Source organism: Myotis davidii, unplaced genomic scaffold (genome assembly GCF_000327345.1).
Source record: "Myotis davidii unplaced genomic scaffold, ASM32734v1 scaffold266, whole genome shotgun sequence".
Classification (NCBI taxonomy): Eukaryota; Metazoa; Chordata; class Mammalia; order Chiroptera; family Vespertilionidae; genus Myotis; species Myotis davidii.
In genome coordinates this window covers 4,663,284-4,676,121 of record NW_006300032.1, presented here as the reverse complement: position 1 = coordinate 4,676,121, position 12,838 = coordinate 4,663,284, and the positions used below count along the sequence as shown (strand labels likewise).

General features: G+C 41.1%; 1 protein-coding gene and 1 long non-coding RNA gene across 5 annotated transcripts in view; one reads left to right on the top strand and one right to left on the bottom strand.

Moving 5' to 3' along the window:
* The window catches only part of HBS1L (HBS1 like translational GTPase), a 77,955-nt gene extending 69,774 nt beyond the window's left edge, over positions 1 to 8,181 (bottom strand). The window contains exons 1-2 of one of the 4 annotated variants that reach the window (XM_006776207.2): positions 7,951 to 8,181; positions 4,256 to 4,321 (exon numbers count right to left, since the gene is read on the bottom strand). In XM_006776207.2, the coding sequence (XP_006776270.1) occupies positions 4,256 to 4,321; positions 7,951 to 7,993 (109 nt within the window). In that variant the 5' untranslated portion in view covers positions 7,994 to 8,181. The remainder of the gene's footprint in view (positions 1 to 4,255; positions 4,322 to 7,950) is intronic. The other 3 variants (XM_006776208.2, XM_015572069.1, XM_015572067.1) reach the window with 3 other exon arrangements.
* A 67-nt stretch (positions 8,182 to 8,248) lies between these two features.
* On the top strand, positions 8,249 to 11,525 carry LOC107185054. Its single transcript, XR_001515964.1, has 2 exons — positions 8,249 to 8,329; positions 11,385 to 11,525. It is a non-coding gene; the product is annotated as an uncharacterized LOC107185054 (long non-coding RNA).
* The last annotated feature ends 1,313 nt before the right edge of the window (positions 11,526 to 12,838 follow it).

Below are 12,838 nucleotides of genomic sequence, written 5' to 3'. Positions count from 1 at the left end.
CCATGTTTCTCTTTTATTAGATAGGATTATTATATAGATACTAGAGGCCCAATGCACGAAATTCATGCAAGGGGCTCAGCCCCCACCACCTCAGCGGCTGCCTCTACCTCAGCCCCTGCCTGCTGTGGCAGCCGCCTCTGCCTCGGCTTCATCCGGAAGGTTGCCCGGTCTAATTAGCATATTACGCTTTTATTATTATAGATATTTTTATTGACTTCAGCTAGAAGGGAGAGGGAGAGTGAGATAGAAACATCAATGGATAGAGTGAATCATTGATGCCTCCTGCACACTTCACACTGGGGATCGAGCCCGCAACCAGGCATGTGCCCTTGACTGGAATCAAACCCATAACCCTTCGGTGGCAGATGCTCTATCCACTGAGCCAAACCAGCTAAGAGGTCATGTCTCTTTCCATCACCATTTATTCTCCCTTTACCCTTTCCTGCCTCTCCCCACCCCTATTTAAACCTGTGCCACTTTTAAACCAAATATGTCTCTCTCATGGCTTTTCAGAATTCTCATTTATTTATAAAGCCATAGGTCCTCTAAAAGTTGTCTTAGCACTTTCATTCTTTCTGCCATTGTTTTTTCTTGTTACTCTGAAATACATCTAGCTCTTTTTTAAAAAATTTATTTGGGGGGAGGGGGGATGAGAGAGAGAGAGAAAAAAAGATCAATGTGAGAGAGGTACTTCCATTGCACGCCTCCCAAACATGCCCCAACCAACTGGGGCTGGGGATCGAACCTGCAACCTAGGGTTTGCTTTATTACTTTGCCTTTGAAGTTCAGAGAAGGTACTGTGGAGCTGCGTCTCAGACCTCTGAGGAGGGGAACACTGCATGGCTGGCACTGCTATCTCAGAAGAATGCCTGTGAAGCTGGGATCAGCCTTTGAAGAGGCAATTCTAGCCAACTGGTTGATCATAGTGTCTGAAGATGTAGGTAGGGGGCGTGTTAATGCTGTTTCTGGGAGTTCTGGAAAACTGCAAACTGATATTAATTGATGTTACTGGAACAGACTGCTTCTTTAAGATGAACTGTTGCTGGGGTGACTGGATAAGAAGCAAAAAGGAAAGGAGCACGTGTTTTCCTGCTACAGCTTTCCAGTCTTCCTAAAAGAGAGCCAGCTGTCCAAGAAGAAATGTACTTTGCATAGACTTAACCTTAGCACCACAAAATAGAGTATAGAAGGCTGGTTGGAAGCTGAGGGGTGGCTTAATCAGCATTTCTTTAAAGCTCATTCAGAGGTTCAAAAGACCACATGTTGTAGAGATTAATAATAATACTGTTGGGCTCCTACAATTCATTATCACTATTGACTAGGTGATAGTGATGTCTGGTAGCACTGACTTGATCATTTGTATTGTAAGTGCAGTTAGGAGCATGGCATGTTCATGAAGCTGGGAAGATGATGTAGCATGATGATAATCAGATAGGAGATTTAAAAAAAAATCTCTTCTACATAGTAGAGACTGGATTGAAGACAGCACATGAGTAAATGCAGGTAGATTAGTTAGGAGACAATTATACTGATCTGGAAGAGGTGAGGATATTTTCGACAGTGTTCTCAAGATGTGGTCCATGTACCACTTGACTTGAAAATTTGTTAGAAAAGTAATTCTTGCCCCCACCCCAGAGTCAAAAACTCTGTAGATGGGATATAGCTACTGTTTTAACAAACCCTCCAGGGTATTCTGAGACTTTCTTTGAGAACCATTTGTTTAGGCCCAATAGGCTCCAGAGATAATAATAGGCCATAAGGCTTATACAGGACTTGGAAGTTGGTTGGATATGGCTTGCAGGGGTGAAAAGCTTCATTAGAGGGACTAATGAAAAACATTTTAATATTGCAGATTAACACATTTATTTATCTAGTTTTATTTGGATAAATTATGCTTAATCTTGAGTAATGACCACGTAAGGTTAGGCATTCTGAGAGTGTTTTTCTGAGACTGGTCTAGTTTTATTTATTTATTTTTAATCCTCACCCAAGGATATTTTTCCATTGATTTTTTAGAGAGAGTGGGAGAGACAGAGAGAGAGAAACATTGTTGGAGAGAGACACATTGATTGGTTGCCTCCCCCATGGGGATCGAGCCTGCAACCGAGGTACATGCCCTTGACCGGAATCAAAACCGGGACCCTTCAGTCCACGGACCCACACTCTATCCACTGAGCCAAATTGGCTAGGGCTCTTTATATATATTGATTTCAGAGAGGAAGGGAGAAGAAGAGAGAGAGAGAAACATCAATGATGAGAGAGAATCATTGGTCGGTTGCCTCCTATACACTCCCTGCTAGAGATTGAACCTGCAACCTGGGCATGTGCCCTGACCATGAATCAAATCCTAACTTCCTGGTTCATGGGTCAATGCTCAACCACTGAGCCACACCGGCTGGGCTGGCCTTGTTTTCTTGAGGCCAGAATTTACCTTGTCTCTCACAGCACGTGAAGTGTGTCTTGTTTGTGGTTCACATCCAGGACAATGACTTTTTGAGAGTTACTTCTGTATACACCAAGAAGTCAACTGACTTTATCAAAGTAAGAGATAATTGGTTTTGAGTTTCTTCTTATTTTTAACTACCAGTAAACTGGTATTTTTAACTAAAGCATGTGGATTTAGGTTTTTTTAACTTTCAAAACATAGTCACGCACCACATAACAACGTTTCAGTCAATGACAGACCACGAATACGTCATTGGTATACCATATAGCTTAGGTGTGTAGCAGGCAGTATCATTTAGTTTAATGTACATATACGTATATTCTGATGTTCCCATATGATGAAATCTCCTAAGGAGCATTTCTTAGAATGTATCCCTGTTGTTAAGCAGTACCTGACTGTATAAAATAGCAATATCATATCAGAAACTTTTATTTTTTAGTGGTATACTTTCCAAGGGATTTTTTAATGGAAAGTGATTAGTATTAGAAGGATACTTTTCACCCTAGCTGGTTTGGCTCAGTGGGTAGAGCGTCAGAGTTCATTGCACACATTTAAAAAAAAAAAAGAGACGGGTCTTTGAGTGGTGAACACACTGTAGATGATGTATTATAGAATTGTACACCTTAAACCTACATAATTTTATCAATGTAACCCAATAAATTCAATTTATGAATGAATGAATGAAGTGGTACAGGTTTACAAGACAGGTCAGGTTTTCAGGAAAGTAAAGGGTTTATAGGACAGCTCAGCAGACCATAATATTAAAGAAAAGGCAGACTGATAAAAATGTTAGTCAAATTAAATCTTTAAAATTGTGGGAAATGAATTTTATGAATTATACTTATGCTGTACCTAACAATATTTAATTACACCCCCTTTATGGCATAGTAAAATTAGCAGGACATTTTAACTATTTGCAGAGTAGACTGAAATTTGAAGACAGCCCTACCTCGTTTGGCTCAGTGGATAGAGCATCGGCCTGAGGACTGAAGAGTCCCGGGTTTGATTCTGGTCAAGGGCACATGCCCAGGTTGCAGGCTCCATCCCCAGAAGGTAGTTTGCAGGAGGCAGCCGATCAATGATTCTTTCTCATCACTGATGTTTCTATCTCTCTCTCCTCCCTTCTTCTCTTAAATCAATAAAAATATGTTTTAAAAAAAGAAATTTAAAGACAGATGTATTATTTGAGAAATTAGTGAGAGGAGAATCTGGATTAAAGATTCAGTCTTTGCTGAAAGGAACACATGAATGTTTTCTTTGTACAGTGGCAAAAGAGAAAACTTTTGGCAGATGAGACAGAAGATGAAGCTCTGATGTGGAATGTGTACTCTAAATCAATCTATGGTTCCATCAGAAGTTGGAACTACATTTATCTGATTTATTTACCAAATTAACAGTAGATAAACTAAAATACTGTACAGAGGAATTCTTTGCATAACACATCAATGTTTCTAATATTCAAAAGATCCCTGAGAATATATAACAAACTGCTGTCTGCCTTCACAAGTTTCAGTTTTAGATAAGATTACCATTTTAATACAATTTAGTTTAATTGCATGTTGCAAAGAACATTGGAAAAGCCAGTTTTCAGAGTTTTCTTCCAATTGATTAAAGCCAAGTGATGAAATCAAAACTTTAAATTCTATTTACAGGTAAAGAAATTACTTTTTCTCCGTTAAAAGTTAACATATAATTACTTTTTAAAATATTACTTAATATTAGTCTTATGGAGTCACTCTAGTCATAGAATAACACTAATACTGACTTAACATTTTTAAATAATGAAATCAAATTATTTTTAAAATTCACCTGTTGATGGAGAAATACAATAATCATCTTCTACAGACTGGCCATAGAGATCATCATCTTCAAAATCTAAAATAAACACACAAGAGATAAATTCATTACAAGTTCTTTATATATTATTAGTTATTAACAAGAAAGCATCTGGATTCTTTCCAAAAGAAATTAAATTGTTCATCAAAATTAAAGGAACTTGGATTGTCCACTTTTCCTAAAAATTTTACCTACAAAATAGGTATTTACTGACGTTATGTATTTATACACTTACTAGAGGCCCACTGCACAAAATTCGTGCAAGAGTAGGCCTTCCTTCCCCCGGCTGCTGGCACTGGCTTCCCTCAGGCACCCGGGACCAGGGATTCTCTCTGGTCCCAGCTTCGTCCAGAAGGACGTCCTAAATGACGTCTGGTCTAATTAGCACATTATGCTTTTATTATTATAGATAGAAACATACATGGTTCTTCAGTTTTTAAGATAATTGGGTCCAATTTTTCACCTCATGTGATCAAAAAGTAATAATCCCACAGACCACATACTTAAATTCTTTCCAGAGTTGACAAATATCCAAAATGAAAACCACCCATTTATTTTTACCCCCCCCCCCCCAGTCATTTTTACTCCCTAGCACACTCCTCCAATTGAAAGTCTTCAAAGCACTTTACCCGTTTCACTCCACGAGATTATAAGCTTCTTCAGGGCAAGACTCTGTCTAGCCAACTACCTGGCACATGTTTGGTACTAAATTTAAACGTGTTTTATTATAAATGAACCAAGCAATTTAAAACTAAAAACTCACAAAGAATATAAATATGTTTTCACAAAGTATTTTATTCATTCAACAAATACTAACACTATGTCAGGGACTATTAGAGACATTTGGGGTACAAGAGTGAGTAATAGGCACTTTCCCAAGATCTTCACAAACCTGAAATCAAACAGAGAAGACAAAAAATGGGCAATTACAAGACACAAAGGGCAAGTGTTTGACTTGAATTGGGAGTGGGGTGGCTAGAGAAAGATCCCAGGAATACAATACTTAAACCAGTTCCAAAGGATAGTTAGCTAGTTTCTGAGGGTATTCATGAAGCAGGAACTCTTATTCTAAGACTAAGACCAACTGTTTATGGCAAAGAAAAAGTAAATAAATCTACTATTGGATTAACATGTGTAATTCAATAAATTAGATCACAAGTCTGAGTTAATAACTTATTAGCAAATAAATGAAGAGCCATTCACAAAAAATATTTTTAGATATAAAAACAATAAGAATCTTTTTCATTGTTTTTTAATACTGAAATTGACCCTAAAAGTACCACAATATAGAAAGACAAAGAAAATTCATTCCTGGTATTTTTGTAAAGCGGTTCTTTTCCTCAACAAAATTTTGGGAGTATTTACTTCATGTAAGCAATGTGGCGGCTACTGGAGTAAATATCAAATATGGACTTTGTCTTCCTGGCACTTTTAAATTAATAGCTAAGGCAGTCATATAATGTGCTATCCAAATTACAGAGAAGAATAAAGCGAGAGTTAAATAGGGGAACCAATAGGTTTTGGAGCATAAACTCTCTCTAATGAAGTTATATTCGTTTTGAGAATTATTATTCTGAGAGTACAAAGGAAAGCTTAACTGGGAAGAAAAGAAATATACTGGACCCTTAAAATGAGTAGAACTTTGTAAGGAAAAGGGGGTGAACCTCCTATTCTAGAGGAATAGCTTGGTTATGATATCATCAATTGTTCCAAAGAAACCTGACAACCGAGCCAGGAGTTTGGCACTCCCTCCCTCAGGCCAAGCACTTCTCGGGGAAGCTCTCCTTCACGTGGAAATCACACTCCACTCCTCGGACACACTCTGAACTAGGCGCTCTTACTTACACAGCTTCCTTGGAACTTACTTTTTGCAGCATCTCATAGTCACTTGAACCCTCTGTGACTTGCGTATCTCCCCCTTTAGACTCCCTCAAACATTTTACTATCGGTCCCCAAAGCTTACAACAGTCCACTAAGCATTCACTTGGAGAAGAATAAAGTGAAAGCTGCCGAGGAAGTAAAACTTATTAAAGAAAAAAATTATTAAAGAAATTACTTCATCAAAGTAATGAGAGCTATTCGTGTCTTTTATAGCATAGCTGCAAAAATACCTCCCAGGCTCAAGTCCTGTCTAGGTAACTGTGGTCAACGTGCCATACTTATTTCCACGGCAATGCTTACGGCGGTCTCCATGCCGAGATGAACACCAGGAACCCAGCACACACTGGCATATAGATGCCAGGCTGGCTGAGCTGCGGCCCCCAGTGCGGCTCAGAGCGTCCGACAGCCCCCGGGACCGGGAGGGCAGACTGATGCTCTACAATAACCTACCGGGAGTGCCGATAATGAACAGCCACCAACATAGCAAGCACATACTACACGCACTACACTCTGCACAGCAACAGGTCTCCGTGCCTCTTCCGCACTCAGTCAAACTTGTCTCTAATTTGTTTGTATTATGCTTGGCGTGGCCCATAATTATCCACTGCCTACAGATGCTGTGCTCATCCTCAACGAATTCCAACTTTTTTAAAACTCCTAGAGAACATTCATATACATTTTATTTCATTTTTTTTTTAAGTCCCTAAATCCTTTTAGAAGCCTTCTTTCTTCTATTACTGGTTTGTTTTTTTTCCCCCATTCCCAAATGCATTTACATGGGGAATTTTCAACCAAGAATTAAGTATACACCTAACATCATCTAATCGACTTATTCTTTGGGTCTTTTTAATAGGTATCTTTTCTACCATCCCCTAAGTTTCCAATTTAATTTGAAACTCGTAGAAAATAATAAGTTAGCTCAAGCCGGATTCTGCACTAACTATGTATGAAAACACAAAAAGATTTACCATGTAAAAGTTAACACCGTTAAAACAAAACAGCTGAATGTAAGCGTTAAGTCAGTCAATCCGTGTGTTGTTACAAATAAGCAAGGTTTCCTGGGCATTTTTTTTTCTGCCTTTCTTAAAAATTTATTTTCCCTTTATTGATTAAGATATTACAAATGTGTCCTTATCTCCCCAATGTCCCCTCATCCCCCCAATCCTGCCCTCACCCTCACCCTCACCCCCTGTTGTCCAATCCATCGCTTATGCTTATCTGCATGCATACAAGTCCTGTGGTTGGCCTCTCCCCCCACCCCCGCCCTCCCCTGCCTTCCCTCGGAGTTTTGAGCATCTGATCGATGCTTCTGTCTCTACATCTGTTTTTGTTCATCGGTTTACGTTGTTCATTATAATCCACAAATGAGTGAGAGCATGTGGTATTTATCTTTCTCTGACTGACTCCGGGGCATCTGTGAAAGGGGCTGGGGAGTCGGGAAAGAGCTGGGAGTCGGGAAAGGAGCTGGGAGGACACCGGGCGAGGGAGAGGCGCGGAGCTCGCGCGGGTCAACACCGCCGGCCCGACCTGCCCGAAGTCCTTCCCGGCCGACGCGGCACTGCACCTCCCCTGCCCTGAAGAAGCTCAACCCCACGGGCAGGAATCACGACATAAAACCAGGCCATTCTCTGGCACGCAGACGGCCTATGATCTTCTCCAACGGAGCCTCCTCGGAATTCCAGGCTGGCACCACTGTCGAGGAATAAACAGATCCAAGTGGATGCCAGTAAGCTGGGATGCCGGCGGACACGGGGGCTGTGACATCGCGGCATCAGCTTGCCACCTACCTTCATCGTAGTTATAGCCTCGAACATTCCGATGCCGGGCCATGGCGGCGAAGACGGCGTTCGCCACAGCGTCTTACAAAACACCCGCTCAGACACTAACCAGGCGCCATCTGCGACCGGGAGAACACCTAGACGCCATTTTGGCTTCCGGCAGGCCTCTGCGCCGAGCGCCTGCGCACGCCGGACGTCCTGTCGGCGCACAGGGCGCGACGGCAACCTCTCAGGGTCACCGCCTCACCGGGAGCGCATGCGCATTCGCGCAGGTGGGCGGGGCCTTTTGGCGTGGCCCCGCCTATAGGCAAGTTGACTGACAGGAGTTCCAAAGAGGCGGGATTCCACTGCTCACAGTTTGTTGATTTGGACCAACAGTTACTAGAAGGTATCCGAGACCTACCCCCGTGTTCCAGATTGTTTTCCAGATTTGGTTTCTGATAAACTAGTGAAAAAGCTGAGTGAGTGCCAGCACTCTGCCTTATACAGCTCTCATCTTTGAGGACCAGTTAGGCCCATAATAAGCACTAACAAACTTGTGTATATACTTTTAAGAATTAACCCAAGCTTTAGGGGGAGTGGAAATGCTCTTTTTAAATTGATAATCTGACTACAATAAGTCACCAGGCTTTCATGTAATACGTGGTTTCGTGTGTATGAGTCTTGCATGAATACCTCTAGTAAACAATTATCTGGCCATATACAGGATATCTCCATGATCCTCTGAGCACTCATTAATAAACAACCCTGTGTAACATGCTAAGAGTATTAAGTATAGCTTTTTAGACTTAACACATCTAGGGCCACTTGTGGTAATGCTGCATGTTGTTGATGAATAACTCTATAACCTATAATTAAATGTGCTCATTTCTTAGAACGCAAAGTGAATGATGCTATGTAAAAGACAATCTCATTATCTTACTGAACAAACTACACTTCAGTTTTAGCTTGAGTTTTTGAAATGGTGATACTTTAAAGACATAAAAGATAAGTCTCCAATTTTTGAAATAAAAGCTTAGTCAGCTTTTTATCATCCATAATAGAAAGAAATAAGAATAAAAATTCAATTTATATTCATAAGTGACTTGAAATGTAATTTATACATGCATTTGAATGTGTCTGACTACCAAATGTTTGTTCTGAACTATCATTGTGGTTTAATGTAGCTCTAAGACAAAATTTTACATGAAAATAGTTGCTAATTGTATATGGTTTAAGTGTTTTTTTTGTTATTTTACACTTTTAGATAATTTTTATCTTACAGTTTGTTTCTTTATAAGTAAAACTAGGGCCCAGTGCACAAATTCGTGCACCTTGACAGGAACTGTGGCCCGCGAGGGTGCAGTGGGCACAGGGGCGGGTCTCAGCCCATCCTCCGTGCCCCTTCCTGGCCTCTCCCACCACAGCCCCTGGCCCCTTGCCAGCAGCCCCACTCCCGCCACAGCTCCCAGGTGCTGAGGGCGCCGGCCCTGCTCACACCCGCTGATGGTGCAGAGCGATGGGGCCTGTGTCAGCAGCAGGTGCGAGTGGCGGCTGCTGCCCCAATCACTCCTCAGGAGCAGGGGAGGTGGAGAAGACCTGAGGGGCGATTAGGGCTGGTAGCCGCCGCTTGCACCCACTGACAGCACTAGCAATCGGGGCTGGCTTTGGGCACTGGCAGTGGGTGCGAGCGGCAGCTCTGGCACAGGCTGCAGTGCGAGGGGGCATGGCTGCCGACCCCAATCGTCCCAGCAGCCACCACTTGCATCCACTAACAGCACTGAGGGGCAGGTGTCAGGTGCTAGCAGCAGGTGCGAGTGCCTGGCGGAACCATGGTGTGCAGGAGCAAAGAATTTTCAGTAACTACCAGAAGCTTGCCCTGATGACAGTGACCAGCACCCCACCTTGTTCTGGTGCCCCCACTCACGTGCTCCACCATCCCGCTGCAGCCGATGCCTGCCATGTTCCATGCATGCTCCCTGGTGGTCAATGCACGTCATAGTGACCAGTTGTTCGGTTGTTCTGCCGTTCGGTCTATTTGCATATTAGGGTTTTATATATATAGATGGGGTAGTAATAGTACATAACTCATAAAGTTGTGAATAATAAATTTATCTATGTGAGTTCACACAAATCTTTAGGAGGTGCTTTAAATTTTCAGATGGTATTAAAATACAAATAGCACCCAGGCTGGTTTACCTACGTGGTTAGAGCATTGGCCACAGACAGAAGGGTTGATGGTTTGATTCCCAATCAAGGGTACTTACCTCAGTTTCAGGTTAGATCACAGGCCCAGGTTGGGGCACATGTGGGAGGCAATCAATAGATGTGTCTCTCTCAGGTCGATGTTTCTCTCTCTCTCTCTCTCTCTCTCTCTCTCTCTCTCTTTCTCTCTCTCTCTCTTCCTCCTCCCTCCCTTCCACTCTCTAAAAATCAATCAGAAAAAATTTCCTTGGGTGAGGATTTAATGAAATAAAACACAAATGGCAACTTCCAGCCCATTCTAATTGTTAATTACAAACTTTAGTGTAACTCACTGAGATATGAAGTAGATGAGTTATATAAATTGACTACACAAACAAAACTACAGGAGCAATAAAGAAAAAGAAACCATAATACTTCTGCCTTAGGGGTACTATACAATTTGCCTCTGATTCATCAATAGTGCACTCCCTTAAAATTCTAAGTATTTGAGAGCCTTGATTACATCTCAAGCAAAATAAGGCTTTAGTAGCAAGGCCTTCACTGATTTCCAAATTTGGTTTCTGATAATCTAGTGAAAAAGCTGACTGTGTGCCCCCAGAGCTCTTGAGATGTGCTTATAAGTTTTGTATTGTGGTTTGATGGAAAGTACCATGGCTATGGAGTCACACAAACCTGGATTTCAGTACCTCTTCTGCCACTTTCTGTACGCTAATGTCTTTGGGCTCAATTTTTTCATCTGTAAAATGGATATAAGAAGATATGTCTTCTATTTTGTGAATAGTAAATGAAATGATGGATGTAAAAACAGTAGCTGGTATATAACAGGTCTATAAGGGAAGGAAAATTCTCTACTTGCTTTAGGCCTCCAACTGGGTCTAAGAAATAAACTGATATAAGACAAGTTAACAGGAAAAAATAGTACATGTTTAAAGTTTTACTGGTATATGGGAGCCTTCACAGCATAATGAAGACCTGAAGAAGTGACCATAGCCGAAAGCTCTTATACCTCTGGTTCAAAGAAACAGTCAATTTATGAAGAATTGATGAGACAGTGGGGCTTGGGCATGGGTAATAAATTATGGGAAAGTGAGTAGAAGACATATGGTAGGGATGGTGGTGGCAAAACTGCTAGAAGATAAGGGATATTTCAGTAACTTTGTGGTGGTCATTTTGCAATACGTACAAATATCAAATCCTTATGTTGTACACCTAAAACTAATACAGTGTCATATGTCAATTATATCTCAATAAAATATTAGGAACTTCTATTCATCAAAAGACAACATTAAGAAATTATGAAGGCAAGTTTCAGCCCAGAAGAAGATACATGCAGCACATATATCTCACAAGAACTCATATGTAAATTAAGTTCTATAACTTAAATTAGTTCTATAACTCTCTGTCTGGCCTAATGATATTCTTACCCTCCTCTATGGAATTTCCCTTGACTTCCTTCACATATTATTCATTTTTCCCCCTCTTCTTTCTTTATTTTTATTTTATTTAAGGCAGAAATTCAGCTGAGTGAAAATTGGCAAGAGCCAGTGAACAGGTCCTTTATCAAGACAAAGCTTTGCTCCCAAGGGGCTTGGGGCTGTCCAGGACTCCACGCTTGGCAGAAGCAATGACAGCATAACTAAACAAACAAGGAGGTATTCAGGGAAGCTGAAACCGGATCTTCAAAGAAGATTCAGTGGGTGATTTTTAATTTCTGTGTAGCATTATAGAGCTGAATGCAGAACATATCAAAAACTTGGAAAGGCACTGGTAAGGTCATGAACTTCATAAAACAGAAAGATTCTTGAGAAGAAAAAAAAAATAGAAATCAAGAGTTTTATATTTAGATATGACTACTACTTGGGAAATACCAGCAAAGCAATAATGCCTGGGCAAAACCATCTTCCTCTGCAGGAGATCCTTTTAACCACCAATCCAGGGCTATTTGGCTGTCAAGCACTTTATTATGAAATATAATAATAAAATAAATATGGTTCAGGAGTTCTTTATAAGATCCACTTTTCAAAAGTTCATGTTGTTGCAGTTTAAAATCTTCCAATGGAGCCACATTTACTCATGAAGTAAGTCCAAACCCTTAGAAAGGCATAGGAGGCCCTTGTGGTCTCGCTCCTGCCTGATTTCCCATCTTACCTTCCACCGCTCCACCACCCTACCTGAGTGACTCTATGGCATAGCTCCTACTTTCAGGGTTTCAAGTCCAGCCATGCTCTTTCTGCCCTTTACTTCTCCAAAAAATTAAAAATAGAACGGCCTAATGACCCAGTGATCCCACTTCTGGAAATATATCTGAAGAAACCCACAAGGTTAATTTGAAAGAACATGTGCACCCCTATGTTCATTGCAGCGTCATTTCTAATAGCCAAGCTTTGGAAGCAGCCCACGTGCCCATCAGTAGATGAGTGGATGAAAAAGCAGTGGTAGATTGACACAATCGAATACTACTCAGCAATAAAAAAGAAGGAAATCTTACCTTTTGCAACAGCCTGGATAGACCTGGAGAGTATTATGCCACCTGAAATAAGCCAGTCAAAGACAAGTACTGTATGATTTCACTTACATGTGGAATCTACTTAACAAAATAAACTAGCAAACAAAATAGAAACAAACTCATAGATACAAAGAATAGACTGACAGCTATCAGAGGTTAAGGGGGGTGGGGGGCTAGATGGAAAAGGCAAAGGAATTAAGAGGGGGG